This window comes from Leptodactylus fuscus, chromosome 1 (genome assembly GCF_031893055.1).
Source record: "Leptodactylus fuscus isolate aLepFus1 chromosome 1, aLepFus1.hap2, whole genome shotgun sequence".
Lineage (NCBI taxonomy): Eukaryota > Metazoa > Chordata > Amphibia > Anura > Leptodactylidae > Leptodactylus > Leptodactylus fuscus.
The window spans coordinates 311,269,796-311,290,876 of record NC_134265.1 but is presented as its reverse complement, the minus strand read 5'-3'; the positions used below and the strand labels follow the sequence as shown (position 1 = coordinate 311,290,876).

The following is a 21,081-nucleotide window of genomic DNA, read 5'->3' as shown; positions in this document are numbered from 1 at the left end:
AAACGTAGATCGGCCGCTGGTGTGAACCCAGCGTAAGTATAAAATGATGTCACAACAACAAAGGGCATTTTCATCCAAGTACATTGCCAATAGTGTCATTTGTCAGTACTGTATGGAAGATCATCTATCACATAGTACACTAACTGATGCTGATCACTATATTGCACTGTGGACACTGTATATCGCCCAATGACCATTATTATATACAGAATTTAAGGCACTTAGTACTTTGAACACTATATAGCACTATGGGCACTTGGCAAGAAAAAAACCTGTGTTGCAGCATGAGTAGCGCTAGGTAAGTATTAAAGAACAACAGGTTCCTCTCATGACTACCATCTGTCCACAGCAACATCAGGAAACCCACTTATTATCTGCCTACCAGTCCTATAATTATCGGCTAACAATAACCATATTAAGTACAATCCATCATATTAAGACTCTGTGCTTTTAAAAGCTTGGAGTAAACAAGTAGAGAACTCAAGGTTCTGAAGTCCTACATTGTGAAAACACTGTGTTTTAGAGTACCTGTAAAGTGGGTGCGATTCTGTCTAATCCCATCCACACATTGCAGAGAAAATCGCAGCATGTCCAACATACCTGCCTATAGAAGCCTATACCTATAATTTTTGGGATCTGGGCTCATTAGATGAAATAAATGGGTCAGTGGAGACACGTGGATGTCATGTGCGTGTAGCCTAAATGTAAACACCTAAGATCTACCTCCAATTGTGCTCATAGCCTGGCAATGATCAATGCTTATTCTTCCAGCGAGAGAAAAAATAAATAAATAAATAAAGCGTCCTGCCTTATCTTTCTATGGTTTCAACACTGGAAACAGTGGCAAGTGACTGAGCACACAATGATTAGCCCCCTGGCTTTCTAAAGCAGGCTCCACAAGCCAAACATGCCGTTTCTTGTAAGTGAATGCAGACACCAGGCATAGGGAATGCCATCTGCATCTCTTGTTTAATGTCCATTGATCTGAACCTGTGATGGATGAGAGCAATGGACATTAAATGACGGTAGTGTGAACCCACCTTTCTCCAATTTTTTTTTTAAAAAAACATGTGGTCTTCTTTATTGTATTAAAAAACACCTAAAAACGTATTTGTGAAAAACGCACAGCACAAAGAAGACGCCCATAGGCTGTTTATTCTATAGGCCATTAGACTTGGCTGAGACAAGTAGGGAGAAGAGAAAAAAAATTGTGCACGTTTTTGTAAATCGCAGCATGTACACTGGATGTATTATCCTACAATTTGGGGAAGGGATTCGCTAAAATCCCGCCACTACACAGTGCCTGTAAAACTCAAATATGGAAAAGCATTACAAACATACCTGCATTAGCCTAGCTGAGGACGTGAAGCATCTCGGTATCCCAATGACAGTATTTTCTTTCGAGAAATGTAATTTTGTTTCATTCCTCTTCCTGTGCGGTCCATTAGCAGTACAACTCCTCTGTATATGAGCCATCATCTATGACTTCTAATGTCTAGTAGTAAAGTAGTTGTGTCTTTGAACTCTTCACACCTCTTCCAATAGATCTATAGGGGAAAAATAAGTGTGGAAAATTGGAATTATTAGTTTGTGTTTGCCATATGGATATAGTACATGAATGATAGTGATATCACTGACGTGCTTGATGCATAAAGTGCATGCCACATTTGGGCTGTGTTCGCACTTGCCGGAACCTGACAGAGTCCATTACAACAAAATGGAGAGGAATACAGCACTCACTGTAAAAAAAAAAAAAAAAAAAGATCCCTTTACATACTTTTTCATCATATGGGGATCCATCTTTCACATTCAGTGCTGCTTTCATCTCCATTTTTCCTGTACTGCTCCATGTAATCTATCAGGATCCATCAGGATTTGTCAGTATTACTTTGAAATACATCCAGTATATCTTTTATGTCTCTGTTCTCAATGAAAGACAATATGCTGACAATGCCTCACTAGATGCTGCTAGATGTGAACACTGCCTCACTAGATGCTGTAGATGAGTTTTCCTGGAATGAAATGTTACACGCTGACTGTAAGGCTTTGTTCACATACGTATTGTGTTTTCTGTTATAAATGGAAGCCATGGCTATAGTACTGTATCCATCACATCACAGATAACACCAGTGCCAAATAGATCCCAATACAAAGGGAGATGTTGTGATGTCCACTATGTTGAATGCAAGAAGTACCACTTTTCCCATCAAATTTGACAGAATCTGCAAGGGAAGCTCTAAAATAGAGCGTCCGACTCGGATGTGGGACAGATAACAGATACTGTCTAAGTTTAAGACAGTGCAAGCTTTTACTAGACGGTCTTAAACGGTGACAAATGTGTCACAGTGTCTAACTTTACATCATGTATTAGTTGGCTTAGTTTCCAACAAAAAATTTGACAACATTTTTGTACATTGTTTGGCGCACCATGTCATATATAAAGTCCTGTACCCTATTGACAAACCCAACCCACTCGTTGGACAAGGTCCAAAAAAATGTTAGAAAGTGTCGATAAGGTGTAAAGTATGTTGGCCAAATTTTTGGAGCACACTAGAGGAGATTTATGAAGAGTCTTTCTAACCCCTGATTGGAGGATGAGCTTTGTCATAAAATGAAGCATATACTTTATCAGGGTTGGGTGCCTGCAGAGAAATGGAAGTCAACTCACAGTGTGGTATAAATTTTCTGCTTTATGCAACCCAGAGGGGAACGGAATCCCAGAACCTAGTACAAGAGCAGGTGTGGACCCAGCGTAATGTCAGTATACTAGGGACTACTTTACCTCCACATCTACGGCTGAATTGACAATTGGGTGTAACTATTATTCTCTTTGAGCGTCTACACAGTATGGCACTGTCAGCGCTAATTGTAAATTGCTAGTGAGTTGCCAATTTATTAATAAATTTCTAAGACTAACAACAGATGTAGACTTAAATGAAAAGAAAGCTCCAGAATTATTATATTATTTGGAATACAAGAATTGATTAAAATAGACATCCATGTATGACTTCTTTGAATATGGAAAAGGTCTGAAATATAGATATCTCGGCCTGAAGAAGGATGCAATAAGGAAAAATTACAAACTATGCAACGGCTGCAAAATATAGGTTTATGTCACGGATAAAAATCTAATATCAACTAATAGTCATAGTACTAGTATTAATCTTGTAGCTCCAGAATCTACTGGGGGGATCTACAATGTAGCACAAAACATGGGTGATAAAGTATCAAAGTAAAATAAGATTAAAGAAACATCTTACTTGTAATAAAGATGTTAACAGGAAGTTCTTCCACCATCACGTGGACCATACTGAAGTTTCATCAGTGCATAATTAGAATATGTAGATATACAATATGACTGTGATAACAACTTACCTCCCCCTCTGCCGCCCTGTTACTACTTATTCTTTCCACTTTAGGGTATCTCTGGGATGTGCGGAGATCTTAGATGAAACTTCAATAGATGCTACTTGTTCTAAACAAGCAGATAGAGGCTTGCTTACTGGAGTGTAAGCAGCAGTAGGCTGAGCAGCCTAAGGTATTCATTCCTATGGAAACACACATAATACACTAGAGAGGGGAGGCCGGGGGAGAAGCCAGGCTCACGAAAAATCCCTTTCACACATTTAAACATCATGTAGGTGAAAGGGCTTGTAAAATATCTTCACTCTACTAATTGGCCCATTGGTCATTAGCCCACAGTATCTTCAATGGGAAAGCCAATGGATGATGGTAGTTACTGTATAATATGGAAATATTTCTCCAATACTTGGCTTAGTATGCAGAACTAAGGACTCCAAGCTCCATCACTACATCAATTAGAGAAAATGGAGAAAAATAATGCTATTCTTTCCATTGCTTCTGTATTGTGAGCTCTTCCTGCCTCTCGCTGAGTAACTGTTGTCCGAAAGTTTTGTTCCGCTTTAAGCCTAGTTATTAGTTACATACAGACTATTCCAATACCTCTGTTTTCACTCCATTCAGCTATCTTACATAACCGTCCTCACTCCTACATAACAACTATATAACTCCTACATAACATCCGCACTGTGACATCTCACAAGGCTGAAATGACATTAAACAGCAATCGACAAGGTTTAATCCTTCCAAATTGTTGCCCATATATCAGTTCTGACACTGTCTAAAAAAACATACAAGTCTTTCCAAAACAAGAACCTGGCCATTACCTGCCTGCTATGTAAGGGGGAGTTCACACTAGCATCAGTGTCCGACAGCTAGTGTCCGGTGCTAATGTCCGCGGAAGATTTTAGCGTCGGACACTAGCTGTGTCCGTTACAATTTGCATTATTTTAAATGGGACATCATGTAGTCTCCTTTAGTGTCCGTGGGTGTCCTTAAGTGTCCATTTCCAAGATGTCCGATTATTCAAGCGAACAGCTAAATCCTAAATGTAGGATTTAGCTGTCCGCTTGAAAAATTGGACATCTTTGTATTCGCATTAGTTGCATGCAAGATGCCACGAAGTGCAGAGTTGTCCAATTTTGAGAAAAGGGTAATTGTGGAGTACCACAGCAATGCTCGATCCTTAAGGGACATAGCAAATGAACTGAATTGCCCAAAATCGACAGTGGCATATGTGATTACGAAGTGGAAGGTGAACGGCGATTGTCAGAATGTGCCCTGAGTCGGCAGACCCCCGATACTGCAGTCAAAATCTATGTAAGAACTTACCTGTCTTCTCCAATCCGAACGGAACAAAATACCAGTAGCCGTCATACAAGGACTTGTGGAAAGCACGCCCGAAGGGTTGACGCTGTAACTGCTGCTCATGGAGGTTCTACCTACTATTGGATATGAATAAATGTTGTTTTTCTATTTTACCACAGATGTGCAAATACTTATTGGTAGACAGTGTATATTGTTTGACCTTTATCTGATGCTCTTGTTTGCAGGACTTTCCTTGTAGATGTAGCTATTGTGTTGGCAACTTTAAAAACATATTTTGCCATTGATGTCAATGTCATCATTACCTATTCAGATGTAACGGATGACTTGTGTGACCGACCCTCAGTCTGCGTTTAGTAGGAGCTCCAGTTGTTATCTAGAAACCAACACAATCAGTGATTAGGAGAGATACATCATGTGGAGCTGTATCCTCTATGAAATAAAGAGAGGCAACATTTTATTTCAGGAGATGCTTTTGAGCAGGTTCACAAAGGAAAGACAGGTTAGGCTAAAGCGCTCTGGGAAAAACTGCGGCAGCAACGCATCGTGGTTTTTCCCGCAGTGCTTGAAACAGAAAGTTCAGTTTTCCTCCACGGACTTTCTGATACCATTATATCTAAGAGGAAGCCATTGGCTTTTCTGTAGATATAACTGACATGCTGCGATTTCCAAAACCGCGCCGTTTTTGGAAATTGCAGCGTGTCTGCGCTGCGGTTTTATTGCAAAGTGAGCATGGGACTTGCAAAAATCTCATCCATTTTGCAGTTACTGTAAAACGCCGCAATTTTTCTCATGGCGTTTCCGCCGTGGGCAAATAGCAGCATTTCTGGCCCATGGGGCCTCAGCCTAAAGCTACATTCAGACAGCCAAGGTGCAAAACACCCATGAAAAATGTCCATTTTACACCCCAGAGGCACCCGTTTGGACAAAAATAAGACATGGCCTATACAACAGAATGTCAAAACAACAGTCATGTGAATAGTCTAGCCTAGAAATAGACTAATATTGAATTTAATGCTGCCGTATGAAGTCCCTTAAAAATAATGTATGTCACATGGCCATTAATCACTGTCATGTCAATGTAGTTCATCTTGTCCAGTTTCTAATATACTTTCTAGTATAATTTACTTAGTTCATGCACAAAAAACTACGGCTATGTCACAGCTCCTGTAAAAATGGAATCCATGACCCTGGCATGTGCAGAGCCTATTACTTTACCCCTAAACCCCTATCTAAAGCGCCATGGGAAGAACCGCGATGCGTTGCCGCCATGGTTTTTCCCACAGCGCTTTTTGGCTGCGGGATGTCCCGTGGGGCCTTAGATTTCTCTGGGAGCAACTTATCTCCCAAAGAACTAAAGAATTGGGCAGTGGAAATTCAAATATTCAATTCCCAGACATCTGCCATTGGTCAAAATTGGCAAGTTTGGCCAGTATACATCTAATCTGTTTATATCAGCATTGACCAATAATCTGTCTTAGTCTTCACGCATATACAGTAGCTTGCTAAAGTATTCATACCTCCTTGAACTTTTTCACATTTTGTCACCTTTCAACCACAAACTTAAATGTATTTTATTGAGATTTTAAGTGACAAAGTAGCAGATAATTGTGAAGTGGTACAAATGATACATGGTTTTCAAAATTTTAACCAAATAAAAATCTAAGTGATATGCAAAAGTATTCAGCCCCCCCTGCACTCTGATACCCCTAAATAAAATCCAGTGTGCACAATTGCTTTCATAAGTCACTTAATTAATAGAATCTAGCTGTGTGTAATTTAGTCTCAGTATAAATACACCTGTTCTGTGAAGGCATCAGTCAGTGGCGAACTTTTGACATGCCCCCCCCCCCCCGACACTGACGACCTCGACCGTCCCCTTCCTACGCATTTCTGCACGTTCTATTATGCCCCATAGTGGCCCCTACACACAGTATTATCCCCCATAGTGGCCCCTACACACAGTATTATGCCCCATAGTGGCCCCTACACACAGTATTATCCCCCATAGTGGCCCCTACACACAGTATTATGCCCCATAGTGGCCCCTACACACAGTATTATCCCCCTAGTGGCTCCTGCACACAGTATTATACCCCATAGTTGCCCCTGTACACAGTACTATGTCCCACTGTGGACACCCATAAACTATTATTATACTCTGGGGTCTTTTCAGACCCGAGTATAATAATCGGAGACCCGGGGGAATAAAACCATAAAAAAACTACTGTTACATACCTGTCCCCCGGCTCCTACGCGGTCTTCTCCTCTGCCTTCTGCGCTGCTGTTCTTGTTCAATGACGTTGGACGTCACATGACCCGGGACGCAGGCCGGGTTCATGTGACGCCAGAGACGTCAGGAAGGAGGCCTGGCAGGATCGTAGAGAGGTAAGTAACATGTTTTTTATGTTTCTTACCTCTCCCGGTCCGCTAATCATTATACTCGGGGGTCCGAAAAGACCCCTGATTATAATAATAGCAGCGGTAGCGGCTGTCACCGGGCCCCCAATGTCCCGGGCCCTGTGGCAGCTGCCTCTGCTGCTATGGCGGTAGTTACGCCACTAGCCTCAGTGGTTTGTTAGAGAACACTAGTGACCAAACAGCATCATGAAGACCAAGGAACTCACCAGACAGGTCAGAGATAAAGCTGTGGAGAAGTTTAAAGCAGGGTTAGCTTTGAGCATCCTATGGAGCACTGTTCAATCCATCACCCAAAGATGTAAAAGTATTCTACAATTGCAAACCAATCAAGACATGGCCATCCACCTAAACAGACAGATCGAGCAAGGAAAGCACTGGTCAGAGAAGCAGCCATGGTCACTCTGGTGGAGCTGAAGAAATCCACAGCTCAGGTAGGAGAATCTGTCCATAGGAAAACTATAAGTCGTGCACTTCTCAAACCTGACCCTTATGGAATAATGGTAAGAAGAAAACCATTGTTGAAAGAAAGTGCCATTTGTAGATTACTACAAGCCATACAGGGGACACAGAAAACATGTGGAAAAAGGTGCTCTGGTCAGATGAAACCAAAGTTGAACTTGTTGGCCTACATGCAAAGCGCTGTGTGTGGCGGTAAAATAAGACTGCTCATCACCCTGAACCCACCATCCTCATTGTGACACATGGTGGTGGCAGCATCATGCTGGGGGGAGGCTTTTCTTCAGCAGGGACAGGGAAGCTGGTCAGAGTTGATGGGAAGCTGGATGGAGCTAAATACAGGACAATCCTGGAAGAAAGCCTGGTGGAGTCTACAAAAGACCTGAGACTAGGAAGGAGATTCACTTCCAGCAAGATAATGACCCTAAACATACAGCCAGAGATGGTTTAGATAAAGATTAAGATTTATGTGTTAGAATGGCCCAGTCAAAGTCTAGCCCTAAATCCCACTGAGCGTCTGTGCCAAGACATGAAAATTGCTGTTCACAGTCGCTTTCTATCCAATATGGCCGACCTTGAGCTATTTTGCAAAGAAGAATCAGCAAAATTTCAGTCTCTAGCTGTGCAAAGCTGGTAGAAACATATCCCAAAAGACCTGTAGCTGTAACTGCAGCGAAAAGTGTCTAAGTGAATACTTTTGTATGTCACACTTTTCAGATTATTTGATTACAATCTTGAAGACCATATATCATCTTCCTTTCACTTCACAATTATCTGCTACTTTGTGTTGGTTATCGCCTAAAACATCAATAAAATACATTAAAGTTTGTGGTTGTAAGGTGACAAAATGTAAAAAAGTTCAAGGGGTATGAATACTTTTACAAGGCACTGTATTACCTATAGCACATAAAAGGAAGCTTCAAAAAGCAGTGAGGTTGTATATTAAAAGGTAGTTTATTGTTGATGAGTCTTTACAATGGAAAATTTATATAGAACCGCAATGTAGCTGTGCAGAAAGATCAATGTCATTGTGTATTAAATCAATAAGGATTGACAAAACCTTATTACTGTAAATGTTTCAGCTGAAGACAAACAAAACACAACATCCTAAAGGAATGTACACAAAGCTTTGACTTCTGAAGTCAGAAGGGTCGCCAAGACAATAGCTTATGTAGCTAAAACAAAGAACACGCCAAACACTTTGAGTGCACCTGCCATGGGACATCTAGGGAGAGGCCTCAATACACAACCACACGAGCCGTATATAGGGCATATGACTAGGTCACCAGCAGCATGAGGGAGACTTACACCAACCTTAGGATATGTTTTCATGAAAGAATTTAGAACTGAATTTGAGGCAGATTCCTCATCAAAATCAACCTGAAATCTGCCACTGATTTATTTTTTTTCAATGGGAGGTCGAGGCAGATTTTTTCCACTATGTACTTGTTCTTGAGGCAGATTCTGTATAAAACTTGCAGATTTTAGAAGGATTTTTTTTTAGAAAATAAAATTAAAATACACTTCAAATTATTGAAGATTTTTTCTGCTTAATCAAATTCCTCTATGTGATCATACCCTTAAGGGCAGGTTCAGAATGCATTATTTGGATTGCTTTCATAATCCTGGCCCTGTAGAACCCACCATGAAAAGCCAAAGCAGAGCTTCAGCTACAGCTTTCTCTAGGTCGTTACAGGGGTTGTCCAGGCAGTGACATCCATTGGTCACATGGCCATGCTTCAATTCAGTCCCATTCAAATGAATGGGGATGTGCTGCAACGTTATGAAAAAATGTACATTTAGACTTTCTGTGAAAAGCACTGTGGGAAAAACAGTGATGCGTTGCCGCCGCGTGGGAGCTTAGCCTAAGAGAGATAGCTAGTACACATGATAATTGTATTGCTGGAGATATCCATGTTATGCATATAAGGGCCTTTAACTACATTTTGTACAGGAAATTTGAGGGAGTCTGCACTCCACCTCTTGACTAATCACAGGCTGCCGCAGACAAAAAAAGTCATGTAAAACAGATTTTGTTAACAGGAAGATTATAAACTGCAAGCAAATGAGCGTCAGTAATAGTGATATATTTTACCATTTACCTAATACAAACTCAGACCACAGGGGGGAGGGCGTGGTTGATATGACCATGAGTGCAGGAACTTTGTATGGTCTGGCAATTGTCAGACCCCAGACGCGATTTCGATATTTTGGTCGGGTTATCTTATGATACATGTAGGGTCTCCTTCCTAATAACTGATCGAAAATGAGGAAATCATCCAGAAATAAGAAGCTCACTCAGCTGAGTGAGTGAGAAGCTAGATTGCTTCTGGATGTGTAATACAGCCATTACCCAGGACTATCTGCAAGAGTCAGAAAATACTACCAACTCTGGTAGATTAGCCTGGCAAAAGTCGTGACCAATATCATTCAGAGTATTTGTGCGGGCGTTGGGGTTACCATTGTTTCACCCAATTGAGCTGCAGTAAGATCGCAGGTTACTGGGGGTTTGCCAAGGCCTAATACACATAGGCAGTAATGTACAATATACTGCAATACAGAAGTATTGCCGTATATTAGATAGGAGATCAAGATTCAAGCCCCTTTTTGGGACAGGAAGAGATTTGGTGGTTTGGCCTGCCAAATACATAGCTTTGTGGACTATGCAAAATAAATAGTGGTCAAAAAGTTGTACTCAACAGAAAATGGTACCATTAAAAAATACAACTTGCCCCACAAAAAGAATCCTCATATAACTCACTCCATCAGCATAAATATACATAAAAGTTATGGATGTCAAAATGCAAAACTCTCAGGCAAATATGGAAAAATTTGGCAAGTCTTAACGCGTGAGCTAGGCTGTGCCCTTATAGGGTTAAGCTACTGAAAAGTAAATGTATACTCCAATTTTATTGTAATGATAGAACACATCAGTATAGACTGTGAGTAAGCATAGTCTCCCTAAAGCTATATTATTGTACATAGGAATGTAAGGTACCCTACACACAGACATGTTTAAAGAACGTGTTCCGTGCTCACAATATTAAATGCCATTATATATTAATATGCCTTTTAATGGATTACCTGGTTTTGCTAATTCCCCCAATGACACGCTCATTAAACGTCTGGAGCTTCTGTGCTACAGTAAACTTATGTATGAAAGTTTAGTTTACTGCATCAAAATGGACACGCTGGGCCCAGCAGAGTGAGGCTCTCCAGATCAACACAGCACTTTACACGAAAATGTCTGAATTCATCGACAATCTATTTCAATAAGTCCAATGAATTGACTCATAAGGACATACATCCTAGAGCCTCCCCTGGTCAATGTATCATTCATTAATTCTTCTCATAAATGGATAAAATGTGGAAAATACACAAGAAAAAAAAACAAGTGAAGTTACAAGAGCACAGCACATGTTTATTAAACGGGAAGCCTACAAAAGGGGCTTCTCTTATAAAATGTGGCTTTTTTAATAAATTACCAAAGTAAAATAAGAAAAACCATCTAGATGAAGAACTGCAGTCACATTCATTATTAAAAAGACTCCTCGCGATTTCTAGTCATCCTCGGTGGAGCCCGTTTTAGACAGCTGTAATGGGAAATACAATACAAGGTTAGGAAATCTGACTACATAAAAAAAAACACAATATTCCCAGCATGTTTGTTATATATATTTATATATAACATATATTTATATATAAATTCTGTGAAATAATAATCCTGCCTCTCATACATGAGGGTTGTGGTGTTAGAGATGACGACATGTTTTACTCCCCACCTTCCAAAAGCCATAGCCGTTTTATTTTTCCATTCACAGAGCCACATGATGGCTTATTCTGTGCAGGACAAATTGTACTATGTAACACTACCCTCATATACTTTGTATGATTTATTGGGAAACTAAAAAAATATTAGAATTGGGTGGAATTTGAGAAAAACTGTATTTACGCCATTTTATTACTGGTTTAGTTTTTACGTTGTTCACTGTGTAGCCGAAATGACACATTACTTATATTATTTGGTTGGCCCAATCACAGCTATACCAGATTTATACAGTTTTTATCATGTTGTATTACCTTTACATAAATTCAAAACTTTGGAAAATGCCAAAAACGTTGTCACTTTTTATTCTATTTATATTGTGGGGATGGCACATGTGCAGGCCTCACAAGTACTTACAGTCTGTGCGCAGCGTCTCCAGCCTGCGCATAGTGAAGAGAAAAGACAGAGCTTTCTCCCAGATCAGAAGCTAGGTAAGTATGATGTGATGGGGTGGAGGGCTGTACTTAGTTACTTGAGAAGAGTTAGCAGTGGGCAGGATAGCTTAGAGAGACAGGGAGGGGGGTGTAACGCAGTGAGAGAGGAGGGGGAGCAGTGACAGGGAGGTAGCATAGAAGGTACACAGGAAGCAACATAGTAGGGAGCTACACAGGTAAACAAATGCAGAAGATGCCTGGAGCTCCTAGATACCTAGAAATCATTCAAAACACTACTAAAAGGTATATGGGTGTACTTTTAACCCATTAATAACAATAACAGACATTTTTTAAGAAAAAAAAAAAAGAAGACTGAACCTTCTTCACGTCTTCTTCTGGCGGTGTCTTCAAACTTCTAGACCTCGAGCAAAGCCGACTGCACATGCCCGCCGGCCGCTTACACAGTATTGTAAGCGGCCATTTTCTTGTGGCTGGCAGGCATGCGCAGTCGGCTGCCCGAGGTCTAGAAGTTTGAAGCCACCGCCAGAAGAAGACGCGAAGAAGACCCGTTCTTAAAGAAGATGGAGGCAGCGTTGGAGAGTTCTCTCGCAGAATTGGGGACACCCCCAGTGCTGTTTGAGCGCTGGGGTCCACCCCCAGTGCTGCGAGAGAATTAATTTCCATACTGAAGAAAAATGAATTATATACTGAACGGCGCAGTGGAGAAGACATCTAAAGGTAGGAGAAGAATAGCATTTCTTAAGGCTATTTGGACGTGTTAGGCAGAAAAAAAAAAAAAAAAAAAAAGAGTTTTAATGATAGGATCCCTTTAAGGTCAGTACAATTACACTGATACTAATTTTTTTTTTATATATAGGTTCTGTTATATTTTGCAGTTTAAAAAAACAAAAAAAAAAACAAAAAAAACCCCATCAAAATCATTTCAGCGAATAATAAATGGCTGCAAAGATGAACACAGACCTTACTAGCTACACAATTACACACCATGGATAAACTTGATACTTACATGCTGGAAACAGGTGAACCCCCACAGAGCCCAATATGTCCGTAATAGTCCAGATGTAAAAAGAAGAAAAAAAGGGAAGGGAGGGGGATTAAACATTAAAATAATACATTTTACAATGTCCCACAAACCATATAGTCAGTTATGAGATACCTTAATGACATCAACCCAGTTCCATCCGCGTGGTAGTTCTCCTTTGTGGTCTAAAATGTATAAGTAAATCATTATTTTTGGGTTTCACATCAGATGTATAAAGATACCCTAGTCTAGTCTTCAGAACACTTTTACCTATATACATATTGAGAAAGACAGAATGTATATCTAGCTGAAAAGTTATATGGCAAATAGCCTCAGCTAGAAGGCTTGTAAACTGCTAATACAGCTCCAAGTGTCATCTACCTCCTTTGTATAATGCCTGCATCTCCTGCCTTTCAGCAACTAAAGATTGCTGATAATGTAACAATGACACAGAGAAATTATTTTACTAATCTAGACGCTCCAGAATTTTGGCTTAATTTGCAGCACATCTGTTATGCTGCACTTCGATTGGCAAGTGGGTGTGGCTTGATGGTAAAGGGGCCTGGGCTTAAAGGGATTATATCATTGGGAAAACTTATTTTTAACTAAGCATATATTTGCATAGCCTTCAGAAAGGCTATTCTACACATACTTTTTGTATGTTAATCCTCTCAGCTGTTTTTGAACGAGCTCACTTTCATTGACATGCTAATTAGCCTCCAGCGAGCACCAGAAGTGTCTGTGATTCTCTCTGAGCACTGATTGCGTGATGTGTGTACATAGGGGGAGTCTGCTGCTGACTCAGCAGCCTCCCTGCATTCACCCCCCATCTTCCCTGTGCACACACAGCAGACAATGCTCACAGACACTTCTGGGTGCATGCTGAAGGCTAATTAGCATTTCAATAAAAGCGGGCCAATTCAAAAACAGCCTAGAGGATTAACAAACAAAAGGTAAGTCTGGAATAGCCTTTCTATAGGCTATGCAAATATATGCTTAGTTAAAAATAAGTTCCCAATGATAGAGCCCCTTTAACCACTTCCATACCAGATCCTTTATCCCCTTCCAGACCAGACACATTTTAGGTTTTTTTGTATGTGTCGTTTTGAGGGTTGTAACATTTTTATCATATGTGTTGTTAAACTAATTTCTGCATCTTTTTTGGTGACACAGAGGGCTTTATTTTTATGTTGTTTTTATCTTTGCACGTGTTTTAATTATTTTTTTTAGATCTGGGAAAATATAGACAAAATAGGAGGGAAATCGTGTCTTTCACTTTTTTTTTTTTCTTTAAATTTAATAACACAAAGTGCTCCTAAAAAACTTAAAATAGTTTTTCCTCTCCTTTATGGTAATTTTCTTTTGTATGGTGTCATCAGGGGTGGGGTTATAACCTTTAATAATGACGTTTTATTGGCATATTTTATTTACTTTTTTAAAAAAACTTTTCTATCTTTTTTTTTTTTTTTTTTTTTACCATTATGTCTCCATAAGATCATAACAGACGTTTGGGGACATATGATCTCTGTTACTTTTGTGTTTGAGGCCGATTTCCCCTGCAACTGGGGCTGGTATATTTCGCCCTAGTGGAAGGAGGAATTCAGCCTCCTGCATGGTAGTATATACAGCTTATAGAGCTGATATGGGTCCTGTAGGACGCAGCAGCTCTTGTAAGATACTGAGCCCGGTGGATCACGTGATCACTGAGTCAGAGGGCGGCCGCATCATGGCAGCACCCATAGATGTGTATACAGCACTCATTGCGTGCTGTATACATAGCGATCGAGAAGGTAGGGAAGGTAATAAACCTTCCCTGCCTTCTCTCTGGGAGCTACAGCTGAAGTTTCAGCCGGCTCCCAGCTTAAGCACCTGCAAGATCTTGTGCAGCTGCTGAGTTCTGCTTGGACATACTGGTACGTCCTTGCAGATCAATACAGCCATCTTTCTGATGTATATAACCAATGGGTGGTTCGGAAGTGGTTAAGATGTGCCAACGCACCTCATACATCAAAAAAATGAATTAAAATGGGTATAAACTAATAGGTGGCATGACATTAGAAAGAAGTGGGCAGCATGGTGGTTAGCACTGTAGCCTTGGTTGAAATCCAGCCAAAGACAAGACCTGTATACAGATTGTATGTTCTCTCTCTAGGTTTCCTCTCAGTCTCCAAAGACATACTGATAAAGAATTTAGATTGTGAGTCCTACTTAGGAAAGTGTTGACACTATCTGTAAAGTGCTGTGGAATATGATGGCGCTATAGAAGAAAGGGGAAATAAATAAAATAAAGTGTCTATTGACGTACCAAATCTTTCCTCCAGGCATCCACCATAGGAGAAATTTGGCCAGTCTTTACACTGCCTGGTTTTAATTTTACACAGTTTTTTTTATCTGTTTTTTGAGGCTTTTCTGCTTCAATAACAGCCCCAAAAGCAGAATAAAATGGCTGAAAACTTTCCCAGTAAGTTCATTGAAATCAAAGAGAAGCCTCAAAATTTTACTGAATTTTAAAAAACGGGTCTGCTTCTAACTTTTAAGCTTAACAAATAAACACCCTAAGTATTAGACAGGATTATTAAATTTTCCCCAACGTTTTTGCCTTATATTGTCAAACAAGTAAGCTACAAGTCCTAACTCTGAAATGACAAGGTGCCTAAGCAGGTAATAATATTCTGTTCTAGATAAGATAATCTGTTCTTATGGAACCTTATTGTGGAGGTCATTCACAATGAACACTGTTTTGTGCAAGGAAAACAACTGAATCTATTATTTCCCTCTCGCATAATAAAAACTATAGATGCCAGTATAACTTACCCGTTTTATCTGCCAGTTTTCTCTTTTGTGCTTTCGTCAACTGTTCCTTTTTCTCTTTTTTCTTACTAGATTGAGTTACATTTGTTGTTTCTACTGAACTATCATTTAATGTCTAGACCAAAATAGGAAACAAAAAATGAACACATTAGGTAAATAAGGAATAAAACTATTTTGGGCATCTCAACAGTAATGAATTCAGTGATAAATGGATCATATACACCCAGTCAAAATCATCTTTTTGAGCATAATTCTCTAGTTTACATAATATATATATATACACACAAAACATATATGGTTTTTTTTTTTTTTTTAAAAGCCAAGCTTACATAAAGTTCATAAAAACTGAAATAGTAAATTTGTTAGTCTGGATACACACCAGCACTTGCTCTATATTCAGGGATACCATCCCTCAATCTGCTTGAAATCAGACTTTTTTCCACATTTTTTGAGTGGAAACCAGGCAGAAACTCGGCGGACCCCATTACAGTCTATGGAGTCCACAGGTATCCGCTTTTTAAGCAGACTGCATTCCCATTTTTCGCATCTCCAAGTGGACCCGAAGAACGGAAACCTGAAAGCTAGTGTGCACCTAGTGTAACTCACTTTCAGAAAAAAAATCTTTATTTTTGCACAAAGCAGAAAAAAATAGGATGCAATGATAAATAGTACCTAGAGAACTCCTACATTTGACTTCCGAAACATCAGGAGTCTCACAGAAGTGCATATGTAAAAGTATATTGTACACTAATATAATTTTGTATTTTATAGAGTTTTTTTTTTTTTTTTTTAAATTACCCCCCCCCCCCCTCAAAAAAAAAAAAAAAAAAAAAGACTAAATTGCATGGCTTGTGCACCAGAAAATACATACAAACTTGTGCCAGAAATCTATACCAACAAGGAGGCACTCCGAGCCTAGAGGATGCCCTCATCACAAGTAAGACCAAAACTTCGACAGAGGAGTGACTACGGTAATAAATTGATAAATCAGCCTGTATCTTTTCTGACTTACAGTCCAAAGAATCCATGAGAATAAAAAATAATGACCACATGTGATCAATATGAGTATTAAAACACTAAAAGCAATGATCTAACACAACCTCAAGCATTTTTATACTAGGGACCAGCTTCAAGCAAGACCATTTTTCCATGGCCTGGCAGGGCAGGGGCAGGCCTTTCGTCATATGTGGGCAGGGTTATAGGTGGGCTTGACCGTGTGGAAGGGAAGGCTCTCCACCCGAATGCTATGTGAGGCAGGCGGATGTGACACGAGTATCTGAATGGACATGACGAATCGCTAGACACCGAGGCTGGGTACTTCGTGCTAGGTCACATTGCTATGGTAAAGTGTCAACTATCGGGTAGCATGGCGCCCTAAGATACATTATAGTGGGGCGGCGGGCTGGCCTCAGTCTTAGCTGGATACTTCGTGCTAGGCCACGTTGCAATGGTAATGTATAAACTATCAGGTAGCGCAGCTGTTACAGGATGCCATGCAACCTGATAGTGTATATGTTACCATTGCCATTATCCAGCTAAGACTGAGGTCAGCCCCAAAGAACTGCCAACAGCCCGGTGGTTGGGGACCCTGATCTAACCAACGGAACTCAACTCAAACCATGTTCAGCTACGGTGCCAAATTTCCCTGTGCATGGTCTGTTAGCACTCTTTCTTGCAGTGCTGGGGTCCTGGGTTCAAATCTGAGCAAGAGCAACATCTACATGGAGTTTGTATGTTCTCCCTATGTTTGTGTGGTTTTCTTTTGGGTACTCCGGTTTCGTCCCAAATGCCAAAAATATACTAATAGGTAAATTGGCTTACTATGAAAACAACTGACCCTTGAGGGTGTTGGGGTTAGCGCCTGTATGTAAGCCACTTACTCCCCTACTCCACAATGCTTTGAGATCCTTGTGTGAGTAAAGGGCGTAACAAATATTTGTCAATGTCATGTTCAGCTTAAACACTTTTCACCAAGTACAAAGTGAAATACCTCATCTGATTGTCGCCGTATGGGTAAGCAATTTGGAGCTTTTTTAATCCAGCAACACGTTCAACAGATTATCTCCTATTCTCCAAGACCATACATTATTCTTATTCTCTATTCATACATTTAACACATTTTTGCTATGCTTGCTTCGTTCCATACTGAAAGTATTTCTAAATGGTGATTTTTTTTTTTTTTTCAGCATTACCGACTCATTGTAACCATTGAGTGACAGCTGCAGTCCACAAGATTGTATTTTATTTGGACTGCAGTTGTCATTCAATGGTTAAAATCAATTTAAAATAAATAAATAAATATATATAAATATATATATATAGCCCTGGCTTTGAAAAGTCATAGTGTGTAATACTTACTATAGAGTTACTGAATGGTTGATGGTTCTCCATTAGTTCTTCCTTATTGTCTTTGGCATATTCAAATAAGGTGTACGTCATTGATGTACCAAGGTTTGCCTCCACTTGCTCTTGTAACTTATTTATGATGCTCTTTTTCACGGCTTGAGAACTAAATAAGACATACAACTGCATAAGCAGAATACTAACACCATAATAACCGAGCTGTACAATATAGAACTTACATTTGATTATTAAAAAAAGCATTCATAGATATGTTAGGGGCCGTCTCAGGGTAGGTTTCTGGCCATGATATTTCAACTAGAAAGGCTTTGAGGTCCCCAACGTCACCAACCTGGAAAATATTAAGGAAGAAGAAATTAAGGACTTTTGGTTCTAAAATTTTTGATTTCTACACTTCTACTACAGAAAATGTGAAAATTAATTTTAGATTCATTGGAAATTCTTTGAATATCAAGTCACAACAGACGTAGCAAACCTTAAATAGACACGTCACACAACAAAAGATACATATCAATATAACATTTGTTGCAACAGTGCTAAAGGGGTATTCCGGTGATTACAAGTTACCGCTTATCCACAGGAGAGGGGATAACTGATTGGTGTTTGGGCTCCCACAGATGACAAGAGCATTGGTCCTGTGTGCTCCATATAAATGAAATGGCAGGTCGTGCATGTGCATTGCCAGTCCTGTCTTCTCACATTTATTCCCTCTACCTTCTTTGCCCAGTAATATAGCTACTGAATACCAGGAACTCCGAGCACCTAATTCTATATCACTCGGCTGCCTCATGGCAGTAACAGAGATGTAGTAGTGTACATACTCTTCAAAAGACAAGATACTCCCTAACAATGAGGAATCATTGTACAAGGATGATATACACACTGACAGTATAAGTCAGCACACATAGAATGTCTCCTTCTCATATCTTTTGCTTCATTGCACTTCAGAGACAGCTGCTGTCATTGGAGTTCACCAGGGTGACAGCACCACCCTGTCATCTGCCTCCACCACATAATGCTGTCAAGGAGTCCAAAGCTACCTCAGTATCCTGACCACTGCTGTGCTTCAACTCAACACCCTCCATTTCCCACCCACTCCTCTATTTGCGTTGCACCACTTAGATCCTATCATGATGCTCTTGATGGAAACTCTCCCAATTTTCTGTCACTCAGATTCATTAGCTCAATCACCACAGCTTACTCAAGAGCCCTTTCCTGTGAATGGTTCCAAGCTCTAGAGCCCACACCAATTCCAGAAGCAGTGGGCACTATGAATTTACAAAGAATGTATAACCAGTCAACGTCAAGACTTTGGACAACTGTCACATGACTCATCTGTGAGCCTGCGCAACTACGCTGATGGAAATCACAAGACTAAAGAGCACCGAAAAGTCATATGACATTTTTTAAAATCATAAATTTGCCAATTTGCCAGTGCATGTGTCTATGACAATCCTTGGCTGTCACAGAGTGTAAGTGGACCAGAACTGTTTGCATGTTCAGCCTGCTGCTCCATTCAGATGGGGGTACAGGATCCCTGTTCTAGTGAACAGTGGGAGTCTTAAAGGTCAGGCCTCTGTGATCAGCAGATTATAATTTGGTAAGCGTCCATCCACACGGAGGAAAATGGTGAGGAATTTGGTGTGGAATTTCAGCGCTGAAAAAAGCGCCTCCCATTGCTAGCAGAAAAAGGAACCCATTGAAGTCAATGGGAGGCGCTTTTTTCAGCGATGAAATTCCACACCAAATTCCTCACCATTTTCCTCCGTGTGAATAAACCCTTAATGTCAACTGATACTTAACCATGGCCTTACCCGATACTGAAAGACTGTAGGCCCGAGCTCCTTAAAGCACTCATCTCCTTCATAGATAGATCGAAGAGCTTCTAGCTCCATCTGAAAAATAACAATAGCATGTCAGTAAAGGAAAAAAAAAGCTGAATTCTCTTACAGTCCAGTCAGTGATGCCCCATCTGTAAAGACATCACTACTGAGGCCTGTGACTGGCTGCAGCGCTAGCCTCACACAAAGGGACATCACTGCGGATGTCAGACCATACTGGAAATGTTGGACCAGGAGAGACTAGTAATATATATATTTTTTTTTTTATTTTGTTGCCACATACGCAGCACCTGTAGAGGTTTAAAAAAAAATTTCCTCAAACAATTCCTTAAATCCCTGCAGCATGACCAGCTCTACCAGTATGGAGTCCCATGTATACATGATTACACAGACTCCTCGCCACTCACCACTGATTGACAGATTTCTTCCTATGCTATGTAGCAAAAAAAATAAAAAAAACTGTCAATCACAGCAGAAGCCTGATTCTTATGAAGAAATTTTTATTTTTTTTTGGCAGAGCTGGCTGTGAACTGTAAAAGTTCCCGTTAAACATACAGAGGACTCTAGTAATATTTTAGGAAATGGAGGTGACGTATCAGAAAATTCCCTGACTTACTCCATTTATATACTACAGGAGCTGCCAGCTCTTATTTGGGGATTTTGAATTGCCAGGAGCAAGTTCCCTTTAAACATACAGAAGAATGGGGAAATAAGGAATGGTACTTCTGGCAATTCAGTGTCCAACAGATGTCTTCTTGTCACCATCAGCACAACACATAAGATCTGACAACTCCTGTATTATGTGTATCAATGGAGTAAGGCGGGGGTTTACCATACACATCAGCAAGCTGGGGCAGAACTTATAGATACAATATATACTGCAGGCACTCTATGGGCATACTGTATCCCCTATACCCGCCCCCACACCCTATCACCAATAGAATAATTCCAATTATAAGCAGCTCCTGGTAATACAGGTCAGTACAAGGTATAGTCACAATGAGAGCAGAAGGGGAGAGGCACACTATGTCCACCCACCTCCTGGTCCTCGTTGGCAGCCATGCTGTCACTATATGTAGAGGCTGCTGCTCCTAGTACATGGGTATCACATGAGCCCACACTCCAACCAGCTTAGCTCTTCCAAGACTTGCAGCCACTGCATCCAGAACTCGCGAAAGCCACACCGCGCATGCGTCAAGACTCCACCTCATCACTTTGCGACACACAGTGAGGGAGTTTCGGCGGACATCTTGGTTCAGGGAA

The 21,081-nt window shown here is 40.3% G+C and overlaps 2 protein-coding genes across 2 annotated transcripts in view; both read right to left on the bottom strand.

Annotated features, from left to right (window-relative positions):
• The window catches only part of LOC142218232 (uncharacterized), a 72,439-nt gene extending 67,648 nt beyond the window's left edge, over positions 1-4,791 (bottom strand). The window contains exon 1 of the mRNA XM_075286830.1: positions 4,693-4,791. Coding sequence (XP_075142931.1) covers positions 4,693-4,791 — 99 coding nt within the window. The remainder of the gene's footprint in view (positions 1-4,692) is intronic.
• Positions 4,792-10,963: 6,172 nt separating this feature from the next.
• On the bottom strand, positions 10,964-20,995 carry RWDD4 (RWD domain containing 4). Its single transcript, XM_075266051.1, has 7 exons — positions 20,857-20,995; positions 19,792-19,872; positions 18,199-18,308; positions 17,975-18,125; positions 15,620-15,731; positions 12,791-12,990; positions 10,964-11,156 (listed from the first exon to the last, which is right to left on the bottom strand). The coding sequence occupies exons 1-6, from the start codon at positions 20,878-20,880 to the stop codon at positions 12,926-12,928; spliced, it is 543 nt and encodes a 180-aa protein (XP_075122152.1). The 5' UTR covers positions 20,881-20,995; the 3' UTR covers positions 10,964-11,156; positions 12,791-12,925.
• Between the last annotated feature and the right edge of the window lie 86 nt (positions 20,996-21,081).

Bases quoted from the DNA above. Each gene is read 5' to 3' on its own strand.
- RWDD4 (XM_075266051.1), bottom strand. From the start codon at position 20,880: ATGGCTGCCAACGAGGACCAGGAG. The intron at 15,732-17,974 runs GTAAGTATTACA...ATTTTGGTCTAG, and splicing joins AACCATTCAGTAACTCTATA to ACATTAAATGATAGTTCAGT. The intron at 12,991-15,619 runs GTAAGTTATACT...TATACATTTTAG, and splicing joins AAAACTGGCAGATAAAACGG to ACCACAAAGGAGAACTACCA.